This window comes from Rhipicephalus microplus, chromosome 6, assembly GCF_043290135.1.
Source record: "Rhipicephalus microplus isolate Deutch F79 chromosome 6, USDA_Rmic, whole genome shotgun sequence".
NCBI lineage: Eukaryota > Metazoa > Arthropoda > Arachnida > Ixodida > Ixodidae > Rhipicephalus > Rhipicephalus microplus.
In genome coordinates this window covers 150,471,377-150,498,244 of record NC_134705.1, presented here as the reverse complement: position 1 = coordinate 150,498,244, position 26,868 = coordinate 150,471,377, and the positions used below count along the sequence as shown (strand labels likewise).

The 26,868-nt window shown below is 42.6% G+C and overlaps 1 protein-coding gene across 1 annotated transcript in view; it reads left to right on the top strand.

Moving 5' to 3' along the window:
* LOC142766053 (maltase A2-like) overlaps window positions 1-26,868 on the top strand; it is an 84,571-nt gene that overhangs the window by 49,372 nt on the left and 8,331 nt on the right. The window contains exons 2-3 of the mRNA XM_075867871.1: window positions 22,454-23,250; window positions 25,040-25,357. Coding sequence (XP_075723986.1) covers window positions 22,454-23,250; window positions 25,040-25,357 — 1,115 coding nt within the window. The remainder of the gene's footprint in view (window positions 1-22,453; window positions 23,251-25,039; window positions 25,358-26,868) is intronic.

The window sequence follows — 26,868 nt, the reverse complement described above, 5'->3', positions numbered from 1 at the left end:
ATAAGGAAGAAAAGCGATTGAACGTTACCGAAGTTTTTTAGTGGCATAGACCATCCATTTCAGACGCAACGCAACAAGAGAACAAACGTAACTGTTGGAGCAGCAAATCCATAAAAGAAATCGCTCCTTCTCGAGCTCAGATTTGAATAAATGGAAGTGCGCGAGTGAGAAGAAGTAAGCAGACACCGTTTGAAAAGCACAAGTCCGAATGAGGAAACAAAATATTGCGTAGGCCGTGCTGAACTAACAAACAAAAAGCATTGAAGAAGCAGCAAGAATATAAAATTTTTTGTGGAGTTGTGCGATTACGTTTGGTTGCTGCGTGCTTTGCTGAATTCGAAGAAACCATTAATCTAACTGACGTACGAATAGAGTTCAAACAATTCTAGGTAAAAAAATTGTTAACCCTTTCAACGCGGCCTCTTTTTTAATGCCCACGCTTATAGGAAGTTTTACACATTGACATTCTGAGGCATAAATTTATATGACATAAAAATCTTTGAGTATTTTTCTTACAATTTACAATTCTCCAGTGGACGTCAGTGTGAATGTAAATCAAAGAAAAAAGATAAGCTCAAGAATACTTTCCAATTTTTATCTTCAAAAATGAAAATATACTGTATGATCGAAAAATTGAAGGATGCTTGAGCTTCGCCTCCAAGAGCAGATTGCGATAGCATGATTGGCCCTTGTTGGTCACGCCTTCTTGATTTCTAGCGTGATTCAGTGCTCGGAGCAAGCCTCAATGATGCTGTAAGGTGACGAACGTCTGTTCGCCTAACATTGTTTGTTTCAAAGTATTATCTAGTGCCTCTTGTAAGCAGTGTTGTTATGTGCCCATTGTGCCATTAATATTTATTTTGCGGGTCAGAGAAGTCACCACATCACGCGAACTTAAAAACTGTTCACTTTCTGTTCACTTTCTGGGGAGGTTACAGTGTTGCTTATGAACAAATATGTCTAAGCGCTTTGTAATTGGTGGGCCATCATCGCATCCCCTTGTTGCGCAACTCACGTTCTGATGTCTGCCACCATTCTAAGCCTCTGTGATTGCAATATATAATGCATTAAGGTGGCTCCTTCGCTACGGAATATTCACGTAGTTTTTTTTTTATTCAGAGCACTTCAAACAAATTTTGTGACTGTGTGATAGAACACCTGTTTCCCTTGCAGATGGATTTGGTTCGATCCTCTGTTGGAACCAGTAGTTTATAGTTATTTTATTTGCGAACTTCTCAATTTTTTGGTCACGGACAAGATGATAGCTTTTCGCTCACATCCAATGACTCCGACACTGGTGCTGATGGCAGAATTTTTGTGAGACGAGGCTCGTCAACGCTGTCGCCTTAACAAGAGGCCAGCTGCGCATGTCCGCGCGTTGCCTTTCGGACGCATGGCCATATTGATTGATTGATATGTGGGGTTTAACGTCCCAAAACCACTATATGATTATGAGAGACGCCGTAGTGGAGGGCTCCAGAAATTTAGACCACCTGGAGTTCTTTACCGTGCGCCCAAATCTGAGCACACGGGCCTACAACATTTCCGCCTCCGTCGGAAATGCAGCCGCCGCAGCCGGGATTCAAACCCGCGCCCTGCGGGTCAGCAGCCGAGTACCTTAGCCACTAGACCACCGCGGTGGGGCGACGCAGGGCCAGTTTGGTGCCAATTCGAAAAAAAAATGCCGCCATATCCACGAAGTGAATTATGATGAGTGGGCGAAGCTCCGGAGGTAAACCTGGTAAACCATGAATCCTCCGTACATTTTGCCCACTCAATTTTATTGCAACGCTCCCCCTAGCTTACGTCGCCGCACTATATCGAACGATGACACGCGCCATATGTGGCATCATTCCTATTTTATAACACCTCGCATCTTTCATAATCAACTACACGTACCGCCGTCTAGTTTATAACATCTTGCATCTTTTGGACGGACGGACGGACGGACGGATGGACGGACGGACGGACGGGCGGGCGGACGGACGAATGGACGGATGGATGGACGGACGGGCGGATGGACGGATGGATAGATGGACGGATGGATGGATGGACGGACGGACGAACGGACGAATGAACGGAAGGACGGACGGACGGACGAATGAATGGATGGATGGATGGATGGATGGATGGATGGATGGATGGATGGATGGATGGATGGATGGATGGATGGATGGATGGATGGATGGACGGACGGATGGACGGATGGACGGATGGATATGGCTGTACCCTTTAGATCGGGCGGTGGCTAGCGTAATACTAGCGTAACTGAACGCTAGCGTAACTGAACGAGAGGCGGCTACATACAGGGGACGCACAGCCCACGCCTTAAGGAGCTTCGCTCCTAAAAGAATTACGTTGCTGTGGTCATTGAAAAACTGTGCTTGCAGTGGGTATTCTAAGATAGTTCCAAAGCACCAGTTTGCAGGCGCGAAGAGATACCTTCCTTTTGATGAGACTTAGTTTTCTACTCAAAAGGAAAGCCAGTGTTTTGATTGAGATGGCGAAGTTCTAGTGTTCTCCATGATTTTTGAATACGACATCCGTGCCTTTAGAGAATGCCAACAAAATATTAGAAAGTAAGATAGTGCCAGCGTCGGGCCTCGACGAAGAGAAACAAACGCGCTACGACTCCATCTCGACATCCCCAGACGATCCGGTACTGAGGAGAACAGAAAGCTCTTGTTTGGACACGAAAAGGGCGTGGTGGAGAGGCCAGGCTTGAGTGCCGGACAGATCGCTGATGTCTCGAAGGAGATACCACCCCATCTACGTGACAGATAGCGCTTGACGTAGGTGACACAGATAAAAGAATTAAAAAGAAAACTATCAAAACTTAAAAAATGAAAGTAAGGAATGAAAGATGCCTTCGAATCCTACAAACCGGACGAGTTACACTTCTTCCTAGCATCTAACAGAAGGTTTTTTTCGTCTCTAAACTGTGGCTGCTGTTTAATCCAGGAAGACAATGGGTATCAGTCGCTTTCGCTTTGTGCCGTGGGGAATGAGCAATTCAATTATTGCTATTTCATTACTGATTTCATTCATTACATCTGCATTAGCGAGATTTGTTTTCTTAATATGCTCAAATCAGATTAACTGATAAAGAGGGAAAGATAGGAACCGTTTTACGGCAGTGAAATTGCATTCATGCACAACGAAGAACTCCAGCGGCCGAGAGTTCGGAACTTTTGATTGCGTTAAGGCTTAAACTATAACGAGCGTAATTCGAACCTCTCACAATAGAACACGAAATCATCCGCTCAAAAGTGCACCATAACCAGAGATGAGGGTATTTCGATTGCGTCGACGAATCTCTTCGGCACAAATCTGTGTTGGCTCCTAATTTGTTTCTCAAATTTTGTAATGCTCCAAAATTTTGAATCGTGAATGCTGCACCATTCAGTTTGCTTGCTTATAAGGGTAGCTGTGGAAGGCATGTTTGCAGTACCTCTTACGAAAGTTTCTGATTATCAGTTTTCTACTAGCCACGCTTCGGATCCCGCATTGTTTTCGTCACTAGGCATTTCTTCAGCTCTTTGCTGCCTCGCATATTTAGGTGTTTTATAAAGACGTAATCGAATCAATATGCGATCATTGTCATGTGTTCTGATTATGATTTATATCAAAAAGTAATTAGAGACCTATGAATGGATATCGAATTCAGCGAATGACTGAAACAGAGTTTTTGTGGGACACTTGTGCGTAAGGTCACTACAGACATGTTGCCACGAAGATTTTTTGGAATGCCACCATGACAACAAAGCTACACAATATTCATTATCGAAACTTGTTTCGCTTTTCATTATATACGGTCTATTCGTTGACTCGTCTTTCCTCCTTCCCCAGTTATTTCCGTCATACGAAGAGGAAGAGCAGAAAGCATGATGCAATACGGGGATACCAGAAGGTGTAGACAGAATCACGTGACTGCTTTACTTATTTCATTTTGTGGCGCAACCCCCCCCCCCTCACCCCACGATACGTAGCGCTGCCAATTTCGCCACTGTAGATCGCGGTGACATTTTAATATGGTGGGCGCGTTCACTTGAGATGCTAAGAAATATAGAAGGTGGACTAAGGGCCCATTATAATTGTGGAATTAACCTGTTCTTTAAATATATTTTTTTTCTGTGCGAGTCCTCCAGCATAGCTCTGGTATTCTAATGCACTAAATAAAATAAATATATGTACATTGCTTAATTACCAGCATATACAAGACAATAGTTAACATTGCTTAAATTCCTTGAATGCACATACCCATACACAGCAAATGTTTCGGGAAATTTGGGGTCTGATGTTAGGAGAAATCTTAGAAATGTGAAAGTCAATACTCTTAATGCGTAATGGACAAGACAGGCTTACACAGACTCAACCTTCTTTTTTGCGACAATTGCAGTTCGACGATTTGTCAAGAGAAACAGAGAGCCTATAAATTGTTCTTGTAGTATTGATGATTAACTCCTTCAACAATTTTTCACTGTCGTATATATGGTTGCGAATGTTTCGCACGGATAACGCACATGACCGAAAGTTCATTCGAAGCTTCAGTGTATACTGAATCATTGCCTAAACTTTGTTTTTTTAGTATACGAATTTGTAAATTTCTATGCGTATTACCATGAAGAAACTTTCTTTATGTAACGCTCACCATAATTCTTGCTGTATCAGCGTTGTCGCTTGCCTCATTTAAGAGAAGAAATGAAGAGTCAAACTGCAAGCTTGCCAGAGTGCTCTTTCGCCCATTTCACACCAAGAGATCACAATTCACCGTGCTTGGTGAGATTGAACGCACACAGCACAATGATCGTGCAGTTTGTCTTTGGCAATTGGGAGCATCTTCAAAGAGACGAGATCATCATAAATCATCGCTGCTAAAAAAGGCTGAGTCAGTATCCGACGTTGCGGTGTTAGAGAGCCAGTATCCCATTAAACACTTCAAAGTCTTTTTGATCAAACTGCGATTCTCGGAACCGTAACTTTCAAAATGATCGAAAATACTCGAGTACTGAAAGAATCCTTAATTGCCTCTATTTGAAGTAACTGGTGCACAGTGAAAGCGCACCGGCAGATTGATTCTCTCGTGTCTTGTTTTTGGAAAGTTGATCAATGATTTCGCTCACTGCCAAACCTAAATTCTGTCGTTGATTTCCCGCGTTCTGCTAAGAGGGCAGCTCACAACTATGTCGCCTTGTCGACCAAAACGCCAGCCACTTCCACATCATCCGCTTAAACTAAGCTTACTCGAATAGCATGTTACAGGCAGAGTACGGAAAAACGTTCTCCATGCGGCGTAAGGCTCAAACGAACGGGGCATTGCCAACCCGTCAGGAGTAGAGAACCCTCCACCTCTCCTCCATCTCATTTTCTACCCCTGCAGTTACAAACAAATAAGTGAACACACATTCTTTCTCCGCGGGACTCCCGAAACGATGTTAGTTTCAAAACAGCCTTGCCCCCCTAAACCCACCACATTTCCCTCCCACTCCGTAAACGGGCCTCCTTTTTTTTTTCGGTAACCAGCGCACTATTCGTCTCGAACAACGCGCCCAGGAGCAGGGGGTGTGTGCGGCAGAGCCCGGTGCACAATTATAAAACGGCGAATCGGCGTTTCGCCATTCTCGCGGGGGGCAGAGCGAGCACTCCGCATACACACGCGTGAACTTCCAGTCAGAAGTTTTTTTCTTTTTTAGAGAGCATCGCACGCGGGGGTAGCATGGTTCTCTAATTAAGTTAGACTCGTTTTCACTTTCTCATATGGAGCTCGCCACGACCATTTCGTGCTCGCACAACTTTTCCTAGTGTTTTCCCCGCCTAGCAGCGTTTCTCTATACACTACGTTTCAGCGAATGCGTGGCCAGCGATGGCGTTGTATACTATGGGATGAGAATGATGTTTCGGCCCATTTTGCTTACAGAGCACGCCGCACCAATACCTCACGCGTGCCAACTACAGGAACAATGAAATGATTTTGCACTTCCAGCATTCTGTGGACTGCGCGCGTTCAACTTGCACCCGTTTCAGTGAAAGAGAAGACAATCCGAAAGCGAGAGTTATTCGGTGAGACTATTTTACAGTGTACTTTATTATTCACTGATTAGTTTATATAAAAAAACTTTAACCTTATACATGACTATTGAAATAGTGGAGTAAGTTTTCCTAAACAAATACATAGTTCACGAGGTTGAAGCAAAGCAGCAAACAAACCATGTTATTATCATAATACTACAAAAAAATTTAACAGTGACAATTCACTAACACTATTGAGATTATTTTTCAATATTTCAATAACTTTAGGAAAATAACTAATAAAAACGGCGGCAGGTCCCACGTTCATTCGGTATTGACGTTATGCGAAGCAAGTGGTGGCAAGACGTAATTTTTATTATTTAGCGATGCGTTAAGAAATGACGCTGAATTTATGTAAAACTCTGGTAAGCACGGACATATATATTCACAGTCACACATGTTCATATAACCAGTGTTTTTCACTTGCGCAACGGTGCCAGCAGCAACACCAGTATTTGGAACACGAGAAGAGGTACGCCGACATGTACCACTTGTGCTCGCGTGGGTGGTAGCGGTGGAAACAGCTACATACGTTCACCTCAGTGGATGGCACTTCTCTGCAACCAAAATTAACCAGAAGAAATGGCTGCATTGCAGGAGTACATATGTAATGTTCATACAATTGGAAAATGAGCATTGCAATCACAATTGACGTTTCACCAATATTGCACTTCCATAGTGTGTTTTCCCAAATCAATAGAGAGATCCGACATGGCTCTTTGGTAGCATACTTGATTGCCACGCAGACTGCTTGAGTTTGATTTTTGCTGGGACCCTGATGTTCGTCGGGTCAACGCAGTCGATATCATTTTTTTTCTCAACGCTCTCGCGCATAATTTACCACTGTCTGCTTTCGCCGTTCCTGGATAGGTATAAACTGTCTACCACCTGTGGCGCATACCTGCATTTCACCGGCACATACCGCCCTTGGGTAAGTGCCTTTGTCTGGTGGAAAGTGTTTGAAGACGTACGTGACGAGGTTGCGACGTTAGTCGTCACATACAATTTCACCATGCCATACTAATTTTAGTTCCAAACCAGTTAAGGGGGTGATTACGAGATAACAGAGACGTAGGTGGCTGGATAGATAGATAGATAGATAGATAGATAGATAGATAGATAGATAGATAGATAGATAGATAGATAGATAGATAGATAGATAGATAGATAGATAGATAGATAGATAGATAGATGCTCGGTGCCACGCCAGGTGATCGTCGTTTTCTCCGTGGATATGCTGTGAATTATTTTTCAGCATTTCGACGAACAAAAAGAAAACGAAAACACTAATGGATAGTAAAAAGAAATAAGGTTCATGCCAGTACGATCTTAATTTAGGCTAAGCATGCACGCTCGATCACACACCTTTTCAGTGAAGACTCCATTTATCATAGCCCAAAGGGGTGCCCGCACAGTACCCTCTCTGCTGTCACAATTGTGCGTTAACTCCAACAAATGCTCTGCTGAGGTGATGAAGTCAAGTAGTACACTTCTGTGCCGGTTTACAGATTGGACGTGCTAGCCTTCTGCTTTAAAACAACGAGTCTCCGCTAAATACACTGGAGGGGATGTTGACACTTGTCTTTATGGGAGCTGGGATGCGTGGTGCTTCAGCCAGCACTGCAACGATGAGTACTACGCAAATTTGTCTAATATTTGACCTTTCGACTTCATCTGGCTTTGCGTGGTTTGGAGCGCTTTGCCACGAGGTGATAATCGACACATTTTCAGCTGTTTTAAGTTATCTCCTTAACATTTTTGGGCCCAAAAACTCAAGTCAGCTAACGAAATTCACGATGGTTCATTCTTTTACCTGAAGTAGACATAAAACACTACAAAAAACAAAGCCGCAAGTGCTTTCGAAGCCCGCAAGCCCAAAGACTAGAAAGATGCATGTACGATTTGACAGATGCATGTACGTTAGGTTAGGTTAGATTTTTACGGTGGCTGAATGATCGCAGCGCCTTAGTTCTCTCTAGTAAATATTGAAGGAAATGCTATACCTTGGAAGGGTTGGTACGAGATCACTTGCGTCGAAGATGTGGTACTTTTTTGTAGGACAAACTCTAATTTAGTGCTGCGTGCGGTGCTCTCTTTCGAAAAACTTGTGGCGTGGGAGCGAACAAGAGCCTTCTCTGTTCTAACGAAATTGGTGAAATGGAAAATGTGGGCGTGTTCTCCCGAGAGAAGCACAACGAAGTCAGAGTAAGAAACAAAATCTAAACAGAAGCGTCATCTTATCTTGGGATTCAACTGCGAAGTTAATTTAAGAACCTGGATTAGGCTAACAACTGCGACATCAGCGAACTGAGATTGTTTCTAGGGAAGATTTTAGATGAAAAGAAGGTGAACCTGAAAGAGTCAGAGGGGAAGCATAGGACAATGTTTCTCGAATTCCCTGGCACCAATCTCAAAATTTTTTTTCTCTGTTTCTGTTTTATTCCATGATTAGACAGCCTTCTTAAGTTCTGAGTAGAACAGATCAAAGGCGTGTTGGCTGGTAAGTTAACGCAAAAACAAAACAAAACAAAAGAACAGTCATAATGCACAGCAAATTTTAAAGAAAAAAATAGAAATACCTGTTTCAACAAGTGATCATGACAAGTTCACAGGAAATGATTACTGTATGTATAATCCGGTTATCAAAAGAGTTCTGATAATGTGAATCCGAAGAAATGCTGATTTCGTGCAGATAAACAGAAAATACTTCACGTCAGCGCACGTGTTCAACCATTGCCACACATGCTTCAATGTCGCACCAAAACAGCGTTTCCTAAAAGGGAAAGCGGTGATTGAGTGGGGTACGCTGTAGCCCAAATAGAGAGAGACAGAGAAATGGACACGAAGGGCACATAGGTTAACCGAGCTTCAGCTCGGTTGGCTACCTCAAAGTTGGGATGTAGGAAAGGGGGAATAATGAAAAGGCAGGATTAGTAAAGAGAGAAGAATAGTATGCAAGAGATGGACAAAGTGAGCTTGAAGCTACACAACGGTTTTGTGCTAACAGCGAGCACAATGGAGATGTCGAAGCTGGGTAGAAGACATCGACCATCTTACACGTGTGTGGGGTTTAAACGTGTCATTTGAAACCGCTGGTACATGATTATGGCAGGCAGAAAAGCTGTCACCATAGCTTGAATTCTTATTTTACCTTAATTTTTATAAACACTCGCCAGGCATTATGCGAAAAATGTGAAGGGGCCACCTGTCTCTATTTACGTCTTTTTCGTCTGCTTCATTTTTATTTCCCCTTACAAGTGCTCGACTGAAAATGGTACTCGTTATCTTGAGCCAATTCTTATCTGTTACCATTATTAAATCGTATGGTAGTGTGGCAATTGATCATATAAATGGAGCGCCGATGTCACCACTGTTCTTGCTTCATACGATTGTTGTTTGTTAACTGCGCATATTTTTTTACCATGCAAAACGTGGCAAAGCGAGCGTGCTATGTTCTATTGTAGTTATAGTGATAAATCGCACTACCGTTCACCATTTACCTAAGCTGACATAATGACACTGCAACCAAAGTCGTTATCCGATTCTGTAGAGTTAGTTTTTACGATCGCTTTGATATATTACCCGGCTGGCTTCCCCTTACTTTTTAATTTTTTTTTCTGCTTTTCCACGCTTTCAACTTTCTGGACAGAAACTTCCAACCTTTCCAAACGATTCCATTGTTTAGCGAGCACAATACAATAGAGAACCACCTTTTCCAGAGAGTTTTGTTTGAGGTTGCATAAATCAATACCGGCGTTCCCTGTTAAATAAAGAGCACCCGCGTGATGCACCCCTTTCTTTCCTGCATGTCTGCGATGGCGGTAACGTGATATTGATTGTGCCGAGGACAAGAATAAATTTATTGGATTTTTAATACTTTGCGCATTCGCTTAGGTAGGGAAACGCTTTTTCGGTGCGCAGTTCTTTGAATGAAGGGTTTTTTTTTTTTTTACATGGGCTTCACATATAGAAGAGGTGGACGCTCTGACGCACTGGCAGCGGCTGTACTTATTGTGTTTAAAAAACTAAAGAAACAAAAAGCCATACGCTAAAGAGCTTCCATGACGACGTATATTTAATTTATTACGTACAATCGACAACGAGTATGTGCGCATAAGTTCAGAAATAATAAAAAATAGTCGGGTGCCTGTAGGCAAATATTTTGAACGTCAAAGATTATATTGAACACGATCCCTTCGTATTTACACACAAAAAAAAACTAAACCACACGATTTTAAAATAAAGTATGAGTAATCGGAAATAAAAAGCAATGAAAGAGTAGGAGAGAAAGTTAAGGCCGGGATGTTAGCCAGTCAAGAAGGAACGGCATGCTACGTTACACTGGGGAAATGGGCGGTGGAGCTTGCAAGATGTAGAGAGAGAGAGAGAGAGAGAGAAAGTGGAATGCACGCTCACATAAAATTGCACTTTACAGTCGTCATAGCATGATCTGTTGTCTTCAAGAAGCTGAAAACTTGTTTTGTCGCCTTCGATCGCAAAGAAAATAAACATTATCGTAGTACACTGGCTTTTGTGAAGCACTAAAATGTAAATTTTCTATGGTATTCGCATATTCTATAAATTGTTCATTGCAACATGGGTTTCCTCTCTTACGTAACGGTGGGCTGGTGGACGTGGACCAAATACCCTATTCAGATTTTTGAACATGAAATTGCCGCTCGCTGGAATTTAAGAAGTTTTCAGGGAAGTGCTTCCGCCACCGAAATACATCACTAATATGCACGCGGACGACAAAGAAAAAAAACAACTTTTGTTGATTTCAATTGCAAACAGACGAAATCTCGATCCCTCGGTTCGCGCCAATGGGAGTCAGTAGCGCCCTTCAACCAACGCCCCACCGACGCTCACACATGTACCTCTCGAAGCGCGCCCTGTATGATTAACATCTCCTGTTCAGAACAACTTTTTCGATGTGGGGTTCTGTTTTGCGCTAACTAACTATTTTGGTGTGGGGAAGTGCAGGTACATATTACCTCAGCTACTCTATATCAATAAGTTCTGCACCAGAAAAAAATATTATGAATACCAGGAATGAACCATCCGCAAAAACAAAAACGAAAGTAACCGTCTTTTAGGCATAAAGCGAAACACTGCCCCATTACTACACCATGTGCCTATACAGGACATGCCTCGGCAGTATCAGCGTTTCGGCCCCTAATGCCGTAGTTTCTTTACTCAGTGCTAGCTAGGAGGCGCCCTGAACAGCAGTCCACTGGCTGGCTTCTAGATTTCCAGAAAATTTTGTTAAATACAGTTTCAGTGAGTGCACTGTTGCAATAAAACATGCCAGCGATAGCGCAAAACTTCGCCGGTTTGAGGTGAAAGCTGCAAGCTCTGCATCTCGCGTCACTGAAGGGTTGTGTACAGCCCTTCAGCGACGCGAGCCCTTATGCGCCAGCCCTTCTGTATGCAGCCCTAAGGGTAAGTTATAATACCAAGTTACAGAAGAGCACACAGCTTGCCCTTACTCTGCGCAATCGCTAGTGCTTTTCTTGAGTGCGTATCGAGTACTAATATTTATTATGTACTTGTTACTGCCACGTTTGTGTGGTATTCATCGTACGCCGTGTACAGGTTTTTGTTAAATACTTTAGCTACCACAGAGCTCTGAGCTAGATAATTGACGTCTGTAGTCGCGATGGAGATGTTAAACCCATCAGCGCACGTTTGTCCTCATGTGGTGATGATATAGCCGCAAACTCCGCCAGACAATGTGCAAACCCCTATTTATAATTGTGCAATGAGTGCTGATGTAAACTTCTAATGACCCGATCCACTTTCGTGTATTACCGATTCTTATGATGGTGAGAGCCGCCATGTTTTTTTGTTACGCTTTTATTTCACCTTTGAGCAACGTAAATATCAAAGACAGTTAAATGAAATCTGGTGAAGCAAGAATAATAATACGTCTTTACGCAAAAATCTTGAATTAATAATAAGGCAGACTTAAAAACAACGCCAGGCACTGAGAAAGAGACTTAGTTCTTTTGAATCGCGCACACATGTTGTGAATTGCGCTACTCTGCTGCTGTTCTCCCATCCATGTTTTTTCAGTTTAAAATTGCAATCAACTCAACTCCGCGTGCATTCTTGATTTGTTTCTTATTATTTTCATTTCTACATCATGTCTGTGTTTCACTGAAACTTATCTTATTCCCCATTTGTTTCGTCGTTATGTTGATTGTTCTCGTGCGACTGTGGCTACAAAGAATTGAGGCCACCCTTTCTCTTTTTTAGCACCGACATACATACATACATACATACATACATGCATGCATCCATGCATACATGCATACATACATACAGGACGTTAAACCCCACATATCTATCTATCTATCTATACATACATACATACATACATACATACATACATACATACATACATACATACATACATACATACATACATACATACATACATACATACATACATACATACATACATACATACATACATACATACATACAAAGTGGTAAAAATTTCATGGACAGGAAATGTAGCTGAAGCGAACTTTTCGCAAAAAGTACTAGGAAGCGTATATCTTCGCCTGAACTATACTGTTTCCACATACATTCACCTCGCACAGACACGATGAATCTGTGAATTTTGTATCAGCTTTTACTGTGACTCCCGCTACTAAATTCATTGCATCAAACAAACGTTTCACGAAACAGAACATGTGGAACAGTCAGCAAATAAACAAACAAAATAAGCATACTGCAGCTTTGTGAGCAAGTGCTGAAGAGTTCACCGTTGGTGCAGAAGGTGACTACCACTCATTGTCTGTAATGATAAATTGCGTATCTTTGTATTTTTCATTTAATCTCGTCGGATAACCTATTCTCACGCATAAAAGTGCATACCACAAATGACCAATAAATTTAAATATCTGCAATTTTTTTATAGCGATCAGTCACTTATCGTCAACGAAGCACCTTGGAACGTATCGCGAAAACTATATTATAGTACTGGGCCGTGGATGAGAGAAAGAAATAAACTTTCAATGAAACGTGCAGTAGAGTTGGTTGTGCCTCGGCCTGCCACGTGAGCAAGTCGAGGCCTTCACACCAAGAGAAGACAGAGTAAAAAGGGCATCTTTTTGTCATCCCACTGCAATATTCGTCGTCTATCTTGTGTTCTATTCCTTGCACTACTAACGCACGCCTGGCGCTTTCATGTCACGAACGACACGTGCGTTATCAGAGTGAAGCAGCTTTCTTGATAGGAAAGCGGCCAGCGCCGAGTTTACAAGAAATGAAGCGCAAGTAAGCCGAATGATGATCAATGTTGTAGGACAAAAATACACCCTTTTTACAATCTTTTTTTTTTACCGTTTTGCCTCTTCACTACCTCGCGGACTTTCTGTGTAGTCCCAAGTCGATGTTCGAGGGGAAAGCTGCGCAGAGTGGTGTGCTGACTTAACGAAATGGTTTTGCTGTTAGTGAACGGGTATTGGAGCCACAACAAAAACTTTGTATAGATATACAACAGCTCCCGTTCGTTCCAATTTCTCTGCACAAACAAGAAGTCCATCAAATATTTGTCGACCATGCGCACGCCTTAAGGCTGCCTTTCCCTTCTCAAGTCATGACTGTAGCACAAGAGCAATAAAAAAAGGTTTTCATATAGCAACTTTTCATGCAAATTCATAGTGGAGTTTCCCACGCAGCACGAAACACATTTCCATTTGAATCTTTCGCTTAAAGCAAACTTAAGCATTCGACAAAAAATATCAAATGCGAAGAATCCATTAGCATTTACGAAAGTCTCCAATTCGTTAATGAAAAAGCGGCTCGATTCGTCTTGAGTAAGATCACTTGCATAATAAATCATGAATGATGGAAGACGATGAATATCGAAGGATTTTCTCTTGATAATTAAAATAAAGTACAATAACACTCAATTGAAGAATAGGTGGGAAATACCAACAAAGCCGAGCCAAAATTTGAATAAATCATGAGCACTGCAACCATGCCTTCCTTTTCTGCCAAAAAAAAAGAAATTAAAATCTTTCTTCGCAGCTCTTCTACAGTTTGTGGGCCAACATAGGCAAACAGAGTTCTTTAAGAAAAGGTTTTCACAGATAACTTGCATACATGGCGGGATTTCTTTGAGCTCAGCACACAGGTTTTAATAGCTGTGTCTAAAGAGGCAACAAAATATATGAATAAAGTTGTATTCAGCTGGATGAATGACTGAAGACAGCGTAGTTTCAAATATAATCGTATTTCCTTTAAGATAATAAGTGTCGAAGGACTTCTGGTGTAAAACAGATAACACGATTAAGCAGTAATATATTTCTAAGGTCAGTGTGATTGCCAAAGTAAAACGTTCATGAAAAAAAAAAAGAGTATAAGTGACAAACGGCGTGGGACCAATAAAGGGAATAAAGCCTATACCCCGTATCTCGATTGTTATTCGATAAGCAGGACAGCGACCGCGGCTACTTTTCTTGGCAACTGCCACGCGGATAAATGCTGTGATCGAGCGGCTTGTTAGCCGGGAAGCGTAACCTATGGTACTTATTTTGTTTTTTATGTTGTACAGAGCAGGCTTTGGAAAACGTACCATGACGAAAGAGAAATGCACTCTCATCAGTGCGATTCCAAAAGCGCCAATCGCGTGAGACAAAGCTATTCGAACAGGCGAACCTTGCATATACGCATGCTTAGCAGACTGTGAACAAGGCTGCTGTGTGGGGAGCCGAAATGTATTTTCAAGTTTTGTGTTTTTCACCTTGGTTGGCGTTTTTGTTTTTGTTATTTTGCACTACGCTTAGCATGTGTGTGTGCGTGTTCTACTATTGTTTGTGTGTGTGCTATAATATAGCGGAACACACACACACACACACACACACACACACACACACACACACACACACACGCACACACACACGCGCGCGCACACCGGAAGCAGACAAGCTCCCTGTGTAGTACATTATAGTAGTACACAATGTATACATTACATTTCAATTTATATAGCATGCATTAGTAGTAGTACAATGTAGTACATTAGGCGCGTAAGGTGTCACTTACAAGTTACGCATTAGGAACAAAGAGAACTGGGTATTTTAGCACTGACTTAGCTATTTATTTCACAAGTTCTCTTCATCGCTCAAGAGAAAGATGACACGCGCACGAAATCAGGCGCTATCCTTCACGTAGACTCATACGCATGTGCGCCGTTGCTGATTGTACCACGTTTAATTTTTCTCGTTTTTAGCACGAGAGCTTGAAAAAGCTCGTTTCGAACAAATACCGGCGTCGGCGTCAGCAATGTTCGTTTGTGAGCCAATTATAACTATCTTGTTTGAGACCGAAAACATTGAGGAAGGTGCAAATAAACCATTTTAAAAAATTCAGATCTGAGTGAGGCTTGAAATCACGACATTTATTAGGCAAGTAGGTGTTGTACCACAGAGTCGTGTGTATGCTCATAAATACAGTTAAAAAACGTCGTCTCCTTGAAAATGCAGTAAAAATTTTGCTCAAGTTTTACTTACCCATGCGTCCTGTATACAGGTTTCGCAATAAAACGTTCAATATCGCGGTAATACTGCGTAGTACAAGCGTTCATTGGCATCCAGTAGCAGAACAAGTGATTCTCATAAGGACTTCGTGCGTTAAAACCAGCCCCTCATTACAAATGGCACGCGCGTTACTGCACGTATTTCCTTAAGTCATGACAAGCGAAAGTTGGGCTAGTTGGTGGTTCATGCTTGGGATGTAAGAACAGCGCAATAATAGCAACAAGTACTTGCCTCTATTTTCGCATTGTTTTTACATCCCAAGCATGACCCTTAAGATCACGTAGTGGGAGCATATCAAGTTATGAAAGATTTCATGAAAATATTTTCTAGTGGTTCAAAGCATATGTTACCCAGACACAGAATGCAGCCTATGCGAAAGCGTCACTGACACAGGCCATTTTCAACTTTATCGACTACATTGTAGTAGTCCACTATTTAAGCTTCTCGAGTAGAATGATGCAATGAAAAAATTGGCAGAACCCACGTACAGTGAGAATCGATGACATGCAGAGTACGAATGAATGTTGATATGTCATTAAAATTAGCACAACGTTACGAGGTGGAAGTAAATTATGCCTTACTTGACTTTTATATAATGACTATCATGTTTAGACGTGTCAGTTATTTTCGTCGTCAATTCGTGCACGTGATACCAAATTTGGTATATGTGGAACTATGTTTGGTATTGATACCATTATCGAAATGGCCACGAGAGCTAAAAGTTGCTTTCAGATAGATAGATAGATAGATAGATAGATAGATAGATAGATAGATAGATAGATAGATAGATAGATAGATAGATAGATAGATAGATAAATGATTCGCACTCAAAAGTGTGCGCTAAGTCGTTGAAATATGCATTAAAGACAGAATATTGCTATCGCATTCATCTCCGAAAGACGAAGCTCAAGGTCGACCACTTTTTGGAACCGAACTGACACTGTGTCTAATGTGCCAGTACTTACTGTGGTAATTGCCCTCTCGTGGCCACGCAACTGCTAGCTACACATTTTAAACTGTCATATCGTTGAGGCAGTCGGTGTTTTCATACTAGGAGTTCATATAATAATTGTAGAACATCCTACGAAATTCAATTTCGCGTTATTTGTTTGTGCCCTCACCGACCCGATGAAGACGTGTTTCTCGTGATTTATCAGAAGACAACCCAGAATAATCACTTCACATCAATGTCGATATCATGCACTCATGATTTTATTGCGCTGAAACAAGCACGCGACCTTCGTCCTACACTGCGACGAGAAGGAGTGTAGAGGAACATTCTCAGGAGCCAAGACGACGCCTCTACGACACCCAGAACGACCCAGCCCGGTTCCCGAATGGAGAGAGTGCGCGCCGGAGGCAAAGAAGAGGACGTCTGGGAATCGCAAACAATAAAAGGGACGAAAGAGGGAAGAACGGCGATGGCAGAGAGTGCGAGAGGGGAGGTTGGGAGGATCCCGAGAGGTCTCAACACGGGAGCGCAGGCCATGCTCGGAGCAAGCCAGGGCCATAGGGAGGAAGGGGGGCGTTGAAATGCGGCGGACGCTTGGCCGACCCGGAGAATAAGGAAGGAGTGTGGGGAGGAAAAATGGAAGACAGTAGTATAAGAGACGGAGCTCTTTCTGCTGCATCGTTCGTTTACGGGTATTTTTTTCTGTCTTGCCTCAGGGCTAGCCAGAGAGAGTCTGATCGATTAGCGCCAGCCGCCTCTGAGGGGTCAGCCCCTGCCATGCAAAGAAAAGGAAAAGCTTGTGGGTCGTCCTCGAAGGGCCATCGGGAAGTGCGGGAAAATAAGACGTACGGTCGCTGGGGAGCTGCTGCGGCCACTGTGCGTCGTAGGAATACTGAAAGGTCGGGGGCAGCAAGAGTGTGCGCGTGTGCTCCTGCTTGGAGAGTGGTTGCGGTACCTCGGGAACTGCGGCGAGTGGTACAAATGCACCCGTCTTTTGTACCGAGTGCCACAATGCGAAGGAGGAAGGAAAATGAAAGCGTAGTTCTCGTTCTGTCTAGAGAATGTGTTGGAGATGCGAGTCTCCCGCGGGGAGTCCGTATTGCTGCAACTTCCGGCAGGACTCAGCAACGTTAGTACAAAAAGTGGGCTTAGTAATGAACACTACTGGGACTCCGTGTAGGGTGCATTGAAATCGGGAGGACGGAGAAGTCGCTTGATTCAACGGAAAGAAAAAAAATTGTGGATAGCATCTTCACGTGGCTGAAGGATGTCGCCACTTGGGAGGCTTCCTATTGTTGCCATTGCATACACTTCACTCTCTGAGCTATATATAGCTCAGGCATGGAAGTACAATCCGCATTGCGTAGACGGGCATGACATCAACATTGGTTACCAAAAACGTTGATATGATGATGAATAAAAAGGTACGCGACAATCAGAAACAACCGTCAGAGTGCTATTCTCACTTAACAGCTGGAGGATTATCACATAAAAGAATTTTGTTTGTTGTTTTTAGTAATTAAAATTCGAGCTTTGAAATACCTAAAACATCTTCTTAATGAATAGAACTAAATATTATTAAGATCGGCTTGAACATAAAGGCGTTTAAAGCAGCAGTAGTGTTTAGTTTAGCGAATGAAATTTCCCCAGGGTGTTTCAATAACAAACGGCGCGAGTCACTGCACAGCAACAAAGACACATGTTCATAGCAAAATAAACAGTGGTCTGGTAGCTGGTCACCTGGCCAGCCTCGCTGTGAGAACTAAGAGTGCCGGGTAGTGTCTTTAGGGGTGTATTTTCTTGTCCCATATTTCACTCTCTCTTCCAGTATAAATCACGTCTTCTTGAGGTATACTACATACCCTAAAAAGGGTCATAATACTGCACCATAACAGGGTACCATAACGCTGCCCAAAGAATCATAGCGTGACGCCACCGAAGGGAGCAGTAGTACACCTCACGAAAAAATAGCGAAAGTCGGGCCGTAATTGAGCTCATAATGGTATGCGAGTTTTATTCGCGACAAGACCGTAATGACGGCTAGATATGAGCACGGCGACAAAATGAAAAAAAAAAACGTTAAAGTGAGTGAAACAACCTTATTGGCAATTCGGCATAGAGGGGGAGGGGTAGGGGAATTAAAGCGAGACACTAGCACGCTTGGACGTCCCGGCACAGAAACCTACTCACGTCGAACCCGTGGTAGCGCCGCTTTCGGCCGCTGGCGTTCCAGAATGCTAAGTACGTGTTGGACCAACGCTCAAAAATAGATTAGAGATTGAGATTCGGGCTCTAAACCTCGGACGCAAACGAGATCTCGAGCTCGACACGGTATACCATCACAGCACGCTGGAACTTGGCACTTCGGCGTTAATTTTTTCTTGTTATAAATAATGTTGACTTGACTGGTTGAATAAAACAAATGAAAATGTTGTTGCTCATGAGGTGGTTCAAACAAAGGAAGAAAAAGCGATAAAAAACGATCGATTAAAAGAATATATTAGGCGAAATAGTTTTGTCTAGTTTATTTTATAAAACTACGCTTCACACGAAGTGCATGCGCTGCTTCCTTACTTGAGACCGCCAATGGCTCCGGTCAGTTTTCTGGCTTGGTTCATCATCCTAATGTGCTCCTCCAAGTTCTGGGCAGAAACCACAACCAACCACAATTTTTCGAGGTCCTTATGCGCGCACTGCCGACGGTTCTTTCTCGCTCTTTAGTTTCGCCACTTAACTGATAAAAAACCAACAACAAGCCTACTTACTGTAAGCTAAGTCATGTTCTACCAATAAGACCGGTCGCCGACCACTCAGGGTGTTCATTAAAAAAAATCAGCACCTGTGTAGCCCAACACAGGGATATCAGGTGTTAGATAGAAGGATGACATTCACGTTTAAAGAATACGAGCGGTTCACAGGCTACAAGCCGTACGCACCCGATAATACTGGAGCTTTAAATAGTACTACACATTGCCAAGATGCATGAGCTACGATTAACCAGCAGCGCACTGACACACAATAAAAAAACAAAAATTGACGTGAATTGACGTGAATTGACGTGAATTGAGAAGCGAATGAGAAAGGTTGATGAGTCACTTTAAATTCAGTACAACGTTACGAGGTGGAGGTAAATGATGTCGTACATGATTTCAGTGTCATCATTATCATGTTTGGATGTGTCGTTTACCTTCGTAATCTATTCACGTCACGTGATACCAAATTTATTATATGTGGAGCTCGCGAAATGGACGCAAGCACAATATGAGCATGGTACGTCGCCATGTTCTTACATGACACGCGTGCCAGGATTGTCATGTTTGCACAAGTCATATACCTTCGTCACCCATTGACATCACATAACAACACACTTGGTATAGCAAATTGACTGCGAGCGCATCATGAGCGTGGCATGTAGTCCTGTTGCTACTAAACACGCATTTCATGATTTTCACGTTACGGTCTGTTGCTTGTGTTCGTCATGTAATCATGCCATACCATACCAGTTTTTCAACACGCTATATCATCCAAACCACCGCAAGAGTTTCAGGACCATGAAATGTAAATCATGACATTCATGACACACATGTCTTGGTTTTCATGTTATGACTTGTCAAAGATGTTCTTCATACTATATTGCTATGCTAGTTTGGTATTGGTATTGGTAATGGTATCAATACCTAGTTTGGTATTGATACCATTATAGGAACGGACAGGAGAGCTAAAAGTCGTAGTTGGACAGACAGACAGACAGACAGACAGACAGACAGACAGACAGATAGATAGATAGATAGATAGATAGATAGATAGATAGATAGATAGATAGATAGATAGATAGATAGATAGATAGATAGATAGATAGATAGATAGATAGATACGCTCGAAGTCGTGAAAGTTTGTTAAGAAATACTTCGCATTTAAAACACCACAATACATAGCGCTGCTAACCATACCAACTTTCACTTTTACTGCACCAGTGGTTCCTCTCACAAATTTCGGAAAATTCAAAAAAGATTTACCATTACTTGATCTCGGATGATGAAAAGCCAACACGAACTGCAGGAACAGTACGCGTGCCCTGCTTTAATCAAAACTACATCACCTTCTTACAGTACAGCCTACTCTCAGGCAGCAAATGAACGATGGGTGTGAAAGTTTTATCAACTGAAAAAAAAAACATCTTATATATCATATCAATGAAAAAAAGGGTGTAAAAGTTCATTGCGCTGACCACTCCTCCCCTTCCTTTTATCATGCTTCCCTTTTCTTTAGTAATTGTACACCGGAGCTGCTTTTCACCACTTTCCAGCGTTCGACCACATTAATCCCCCTCGCCGCGTCAAGCGTGAAACAGATGGCCCTGAGCTCTGAGCGCTAAGCGTCGCCCCGATGGGAGTTAGCTGCTCATTACGATGATTAATGAAATTCTCGGACGGTCATTAGGTATTGCCCAGCAGAAGCTGCCATCCCTTCCTTCACGAATAGAAAGAAAAGAGGCTAAGAGGGCATGCTGAAAGGTCGCTGATGATAACGCCGGTATATCGACTCTAAAGCCGGGCTATACGTTGCGCATGACTTGCATTAACTCCCCCCCCACCCCCGTTTTTTCCACCCTTATTCTTAATTTCTGAAACCTGACCTTTTAAAAACCCTCCTATGCATTGCTTCATTAATTTTGATGAGTAATCCTTTGTTAGCGCATAATACACTCAGATGCGACACTCAACACGTTTGTATGGTTCAAAAATTCCTGTTATTAGCAGAAGTAGAAAACTGGTACGCAAAACATTTTTCTTGAGTATTCTTTCAACATTCGTGTTTCAATTTCTCTTAATCTTTTGTCTCGGGAAGCGATGCCTTTTCCTAATAAGCACCCCAATTTTCGCTGACTGCAGTATGGTTATTTCACTCTGTCGGTTTGATTATTGTACTAATTACTTTTAGACTCACGTTTAGAGGCCTAATGTTGTCGAGAACTTTCTGATCTTTTCTTTCTGTTAGTGCTAGTCAGCCAATGTCACGAGCTATAGTGTGAATAAACAGTTCAGGTGTTCTATCTAATGCAGTTTAAGGATAATAGACCGGTGCTTTATGCGAGCGATGCAAGTGAATGTCAATTCTATACTGGGTGGCAGGGGGGGGGGGGGAGGGGGAGTCGCTCGAGCTTCTTATGTGCAGGTAAGCTATAGTGTACTTTTAGTTGTCCTATAGACTTGTTCAATAATTTAGAATTTCGCCTGATAATTTCAGTATGGGCATAACGTATTTTTACAGTTTGTTGGTAGACTATGAAATTATTATCTGTATAATTATACAATGTTCCATAAGAACGCAGAACAATAAGTCAACTTCAGCGACGTCTTCACGAAAATGTAAGGGCGAACGGCACATACCTATTTTCGCGAACGCCAGTACAATCTATAACCGTGTCACTGACAACTCCGAAATTTGAATAGAAAAAGTGCTTTGACAAAGAAACAAGGACAGTCCACACTTTAGGCATTTGCCATTTTGTTACTGTTCTAATTCGTGCTTTCTCGTGTCCCATGTACTAGCCAAAAGTGCAACACTAATCACAACGAAATATACTATCTCAGCAGATTGTATGTTGCTTCGTCTGAATAGTTGACGGCATGCTTAAAACAAGAATAAAGAAATTTTAAAAAAGTTATGTTTGACGATTTAGTAAACATAAAACGTCCTAAAACATGACACTTCAAAGCGCAGCTTTTCAGCAACACTTTCTAGAATTTTTTGTTACATAAATGAGTACGCTTCTAGTCTTGTTTGAGAACTTTATAAACTGGTTCTTCCAGTTAGTTCAGCTGTAGCAGAAGCTAGGTGAAGCATTATAACTACGCTATTTGTTTCATTTCGTTTGCAGCCTGTCAAACTATTCATACAGATGATGAGGACCACAACTACAAGCACGACGCGGGCTGCCGCAGCGGCCTCGGCATTGCCGAGCGTAGCGGTGCTGGTTGCGACATCTTCCAGATCACCGGAAACGGTCAGTCGCTGACTTCAGCCACCACAAAGCGACAGGACCACAGTAGGCACCACCATCACCACCACCTCTACCACCAAGGTTCCCACCGGCAGGCCGGTGGTCGCCACTCCATCGACGGCATCTGCCGAAACAACAACATCGTCATCTCTCCCACAAACTTCTTTCAACTGGAACAGGTGGACGACCAGTCCAAGAGGGGTCTCAGCCTGGGAAGCCTGTTCTCCACGGCAAACCACCACGCCTACACGGCGCTTACGAGGGCCCTGGACTCCGGCAGCTCGCTCAAGTCACCGCTGGACTCCTGCGGCGGGGAGTCGTGCATAGTCGACAGTGGAGGCAGTACGACGGCCCTCCTGGAGACCGTAGAGAAAAGCAGTCGAAGTGGAGGAGCAGCTGGAGCCCATAAGAGAAGGAGCCTCGGGGACGAGGAAGAGGATGACTGCTGCGACTCGGCCTTTTCGGCCGGCTGGAATTGGCCGGCCATTCGCGTCGGCTGCCTGCTGCTCTGCGTCTCGTGCCTGGTCGCTGTGCTGTGCATCGTCGTCGGCGTACTGCTGCTGAGGCCTTCGTCGTGCGACCCTCCCAGGCAGTGGTGGCAGGGTGCGGTCATGTACGAGGTGTTCGTCGCCTCGTTTGTCGACTCAGACGGAGACGGGTTCGGTGACTTCCAGGTTAGTTGCGGTTTACAATGCCGGTTTAACTCTGGAAAAACTGTCGGATGTTCCCACTCAGCCGATAAAGAATTTAAAAAATTAGAGAACCCTAACGCTTCATCTTTAGGAGCTGAACGCGATATCGACATTCTGTTCCTAGTGCGTGTTTAAAGCACTTAGTGCATGAAAATTTTTCAATTTGCTATGCACCTACTACATGAGGCCTTAAGGGAATAGGCGCAGTAGCGTATGTGCCTTCTGTAGTGGGGTGCCGGCTTTCAACCACGGAAACATTAAGATAGCCACATATTCTAATGCCCGCTGGCAAGGGACGCTTGTACCAGACAATATTACTGCCATATTTCATGTTGCATTGTGAAGCATGTATACAGGTCGCGTGAGTTTGTGAAGCAGGAAAGCTACTTTCGCTTAATTTCTGAGCAGACGAAGTTCTTTTTGTTGTTTTCACAAGCAGAAGCGTGGTCATGGGGTAGAACATGTGCTTGCCACGCAAACGACAGGAGTTAAATTTCCAATCGTACCCAAACAACCGTGGTTTGGTTTCCACTCTGGTCCATTGTTTTTTTCTATGTTTTACTTTTTTTAGTTGCATTGTTCTCGATTTTTCGGTCATGCATGAAACAATGATTCTTCACTCACAACTAATGACGCTGAGACCGACGCCAACACAGACACCATAATTTTTGCGAAAGGAGCTTTTTAACGCTATCGTGTTAATATCCAGGGTCTGATGGCCGCTAAAACAGTGCAATGCTCCGCGCTAGAAATGTCTTTATCAATATTTTTGCCAATACAGAGAGGGGACGTACCATTACCGAATATATAAAAGAACAATAACATAAAAGCCACTTTAAAGTTCGGTTTACTAAGGGAGAAGTTGAAAAGTGATTTTCTCTTCACAATTCTAGCAAATAATGTTTTATTGGGCCTTGTGTGAATGTCTGCGTGTCCGACTGTAATTGAACTTTGAATGTCTTATGATTCTCGTTCGCCTTGAGACTCCTAATCATGTTCCAAATGTGTAACTATACTACCACCTAATACATACTTCAGTTTATTGCATTTTCTTGCGGCACATTCGGACACTCCCGCCCCCTCCCCCCAATAAAACGAAACTCTGGGAAGCAAACTCTGGTGAAAGGTGAGTGAACACGTAGGCATAAAGAACAAGGTGGGAAAATCGTAGGCTCCAGTATACGGCAGTTTCGGCGTGTTCGTTGTTTCTGCATTACTTTCGCTGTATGAACTTTATGTGTTACAGTGAAATCAATCTTCAATTGAATTCACTGCCATGATTTATCATTCGTGATGATCTGAGGTGTCGTTTTGCACAGTGTTGTTGTATGTTTAGCATTATTCGTGGCTATATTGTTTTCTTTTTGTTGTAGGAAACTTACAGCATAGTTTTATTGGTTTACTCCTCGAGCTTAGTACTCTGTCTCTTTTGGTGCGAACACTGCATTGTACCTCCAACACAACCATTTTCGTGATGCCTACGGGTGCTGCTCAAATTCAAGTAATTCAATGAATATATAAATTTTAAGGAGGTTGAAGAAGGACACCCCGTAGTGGGCCAGCTCCTCACACACACATTACCTGATTTCTGACATTAGGAACAATTTGTTACTTATCTAGTCCATGAGCTATTCATCCAGAAATTTTTTTCCCGGGCACACTGGTAGATCCTTGTTGTGGTAGTGTCGCCAACAGTAGTTTTCTCTTTCAAACGACCCGCTGCCCTCTTCGCGACTTCGTCCACTCAAGATAAGGAAACCCTTCTTCACAGGGTCTGTCTTCTCGGCTCGACTACGTCCGACACCGAATCGGGGCGTCGGCCCTGCGGCTCACGTCGGTGTTCAGCGCGCTCGACTATCCGCTCGAGTACGAGCACATCATCGACTTCGACAATGTCGATCCCCACCTGGGACACATGGATGACTTCGCGTCGTTCGTCGAACGGGCCCACGAGATGGGTCTGCGAGTGGTGTTGGACATCAACCCGACGGTGACCAGCGACCAGCACTCGTGGGCTGCTCACTGGCTGCTCGATCCGTACGGGGAGTACGCCAATTACTACGTGCCCCTCAACGAGTCTGCAATAATGGTAAGTGTGAAAAAAAATGTATCTGCATTCACTAAGAGATAGACGACTACCATGATGTATATAGGCAGAATAGATTGGTAGGCTAGTATGTACTGCGTACCTTTATGTTTAGCGGGAGAAATCAAGTGTTTGTTGCCCTAAAAATAGGTGCATTTAGTTAGACTTTAGGGTTATTTCAATGAGTCATACTGTGTTACGTTTCAGAGTCACCGGCTTCCAATGTAGCAAGTATCTGTGCTTGTCAACCACGGTAATTTAGTGGCTACCCGGTTGCACACACGAATGTCACATTGCTATGTCGGTCGGGCGATGACACATCGATAAAGGCGAAATGATAGAGGCCCGAGTGGGTGGGATGTCATGTATGATAAAAAACAAAAAAACGGTCAACGTTTCCGGACACCTCAACCACAGTGTCCCTCACAATCATACGGTTTAGGACATAATAATAATAATAATAATAATAATAATAATAATAATAATAATAATAATAATAATAATAATAATAATAATAATAATAATAATAATAATAACTACATTATTATTATTATTATTATTATTATTATTATTATTATTATTATTATTATTATTATTATTATTATTATTATTATTATTATTATTATTATTATTATTATTATTATTATTATTAAATTTATCAATAGTGTATATTTTCGGAATTGTCGTAAGTTGACAAGACACAATCCACCATATTATGTACCTGCTAACTTTCATTATTTTGATGTTTTTCACAGTCCGCTGTTACTTTTTTTATCTCAGCCTTGCTCTTTCTAGAGATAGTTGTGATAATGTACAGAATCGTCCCTTTTCTGTTTTGGAGGAAACCTTCAACATTGTTATGCCTGTTCCCCTTCATTTTTTACTTCTTTTCCTAGATTATCGTCTCGTCTTCCAATCCTCCCATTGAGCCATGATTTCTTTTTGACTATGCATTTTCGCTATTTTTGTGTTTTTATTCGGAGATTATCTATACTGTACTGTTTATTTTATTTTTCTATTTTTGCGTGTAGCTGCATTAAGAGCTAATTGTTGTTTCAGGCAACGTCAAATATATAATGGAAGGGTTGATTGATTGAATAACGATATTCATATTCACAGATACGTGCGCGTGATGACTCTCTATTAGTGAAGCGAAATAAGCGTAGCTCCCACGACCCATCGGTCGAGTGCGATGAAAAAAAAGCTTAGAAATAAATAGTAAAATACAAATCTAGAGGCCCTGCGCTTCAAACAATAGCCTTCTCCAGGTCCTCGGCTTTTAATAGTTATTAGACGAAGTAAACAGTTCGCGCAACGCAAGAACAGGGGTCATTCGCAATCATTTTCGTACAACACCTGCGGAGCCACAAATTTTAACATTGAACAATGAACACCTCTGATCCAACTAGCAAGGATGTGAGGTAGGCCATTGTGCTACGTTAGATGATTCAGAGATGCAACCCCCTTCCCTTCTCTTCGCCAACAACCCCCCACCCTAAAAATTCCCCTTGTTC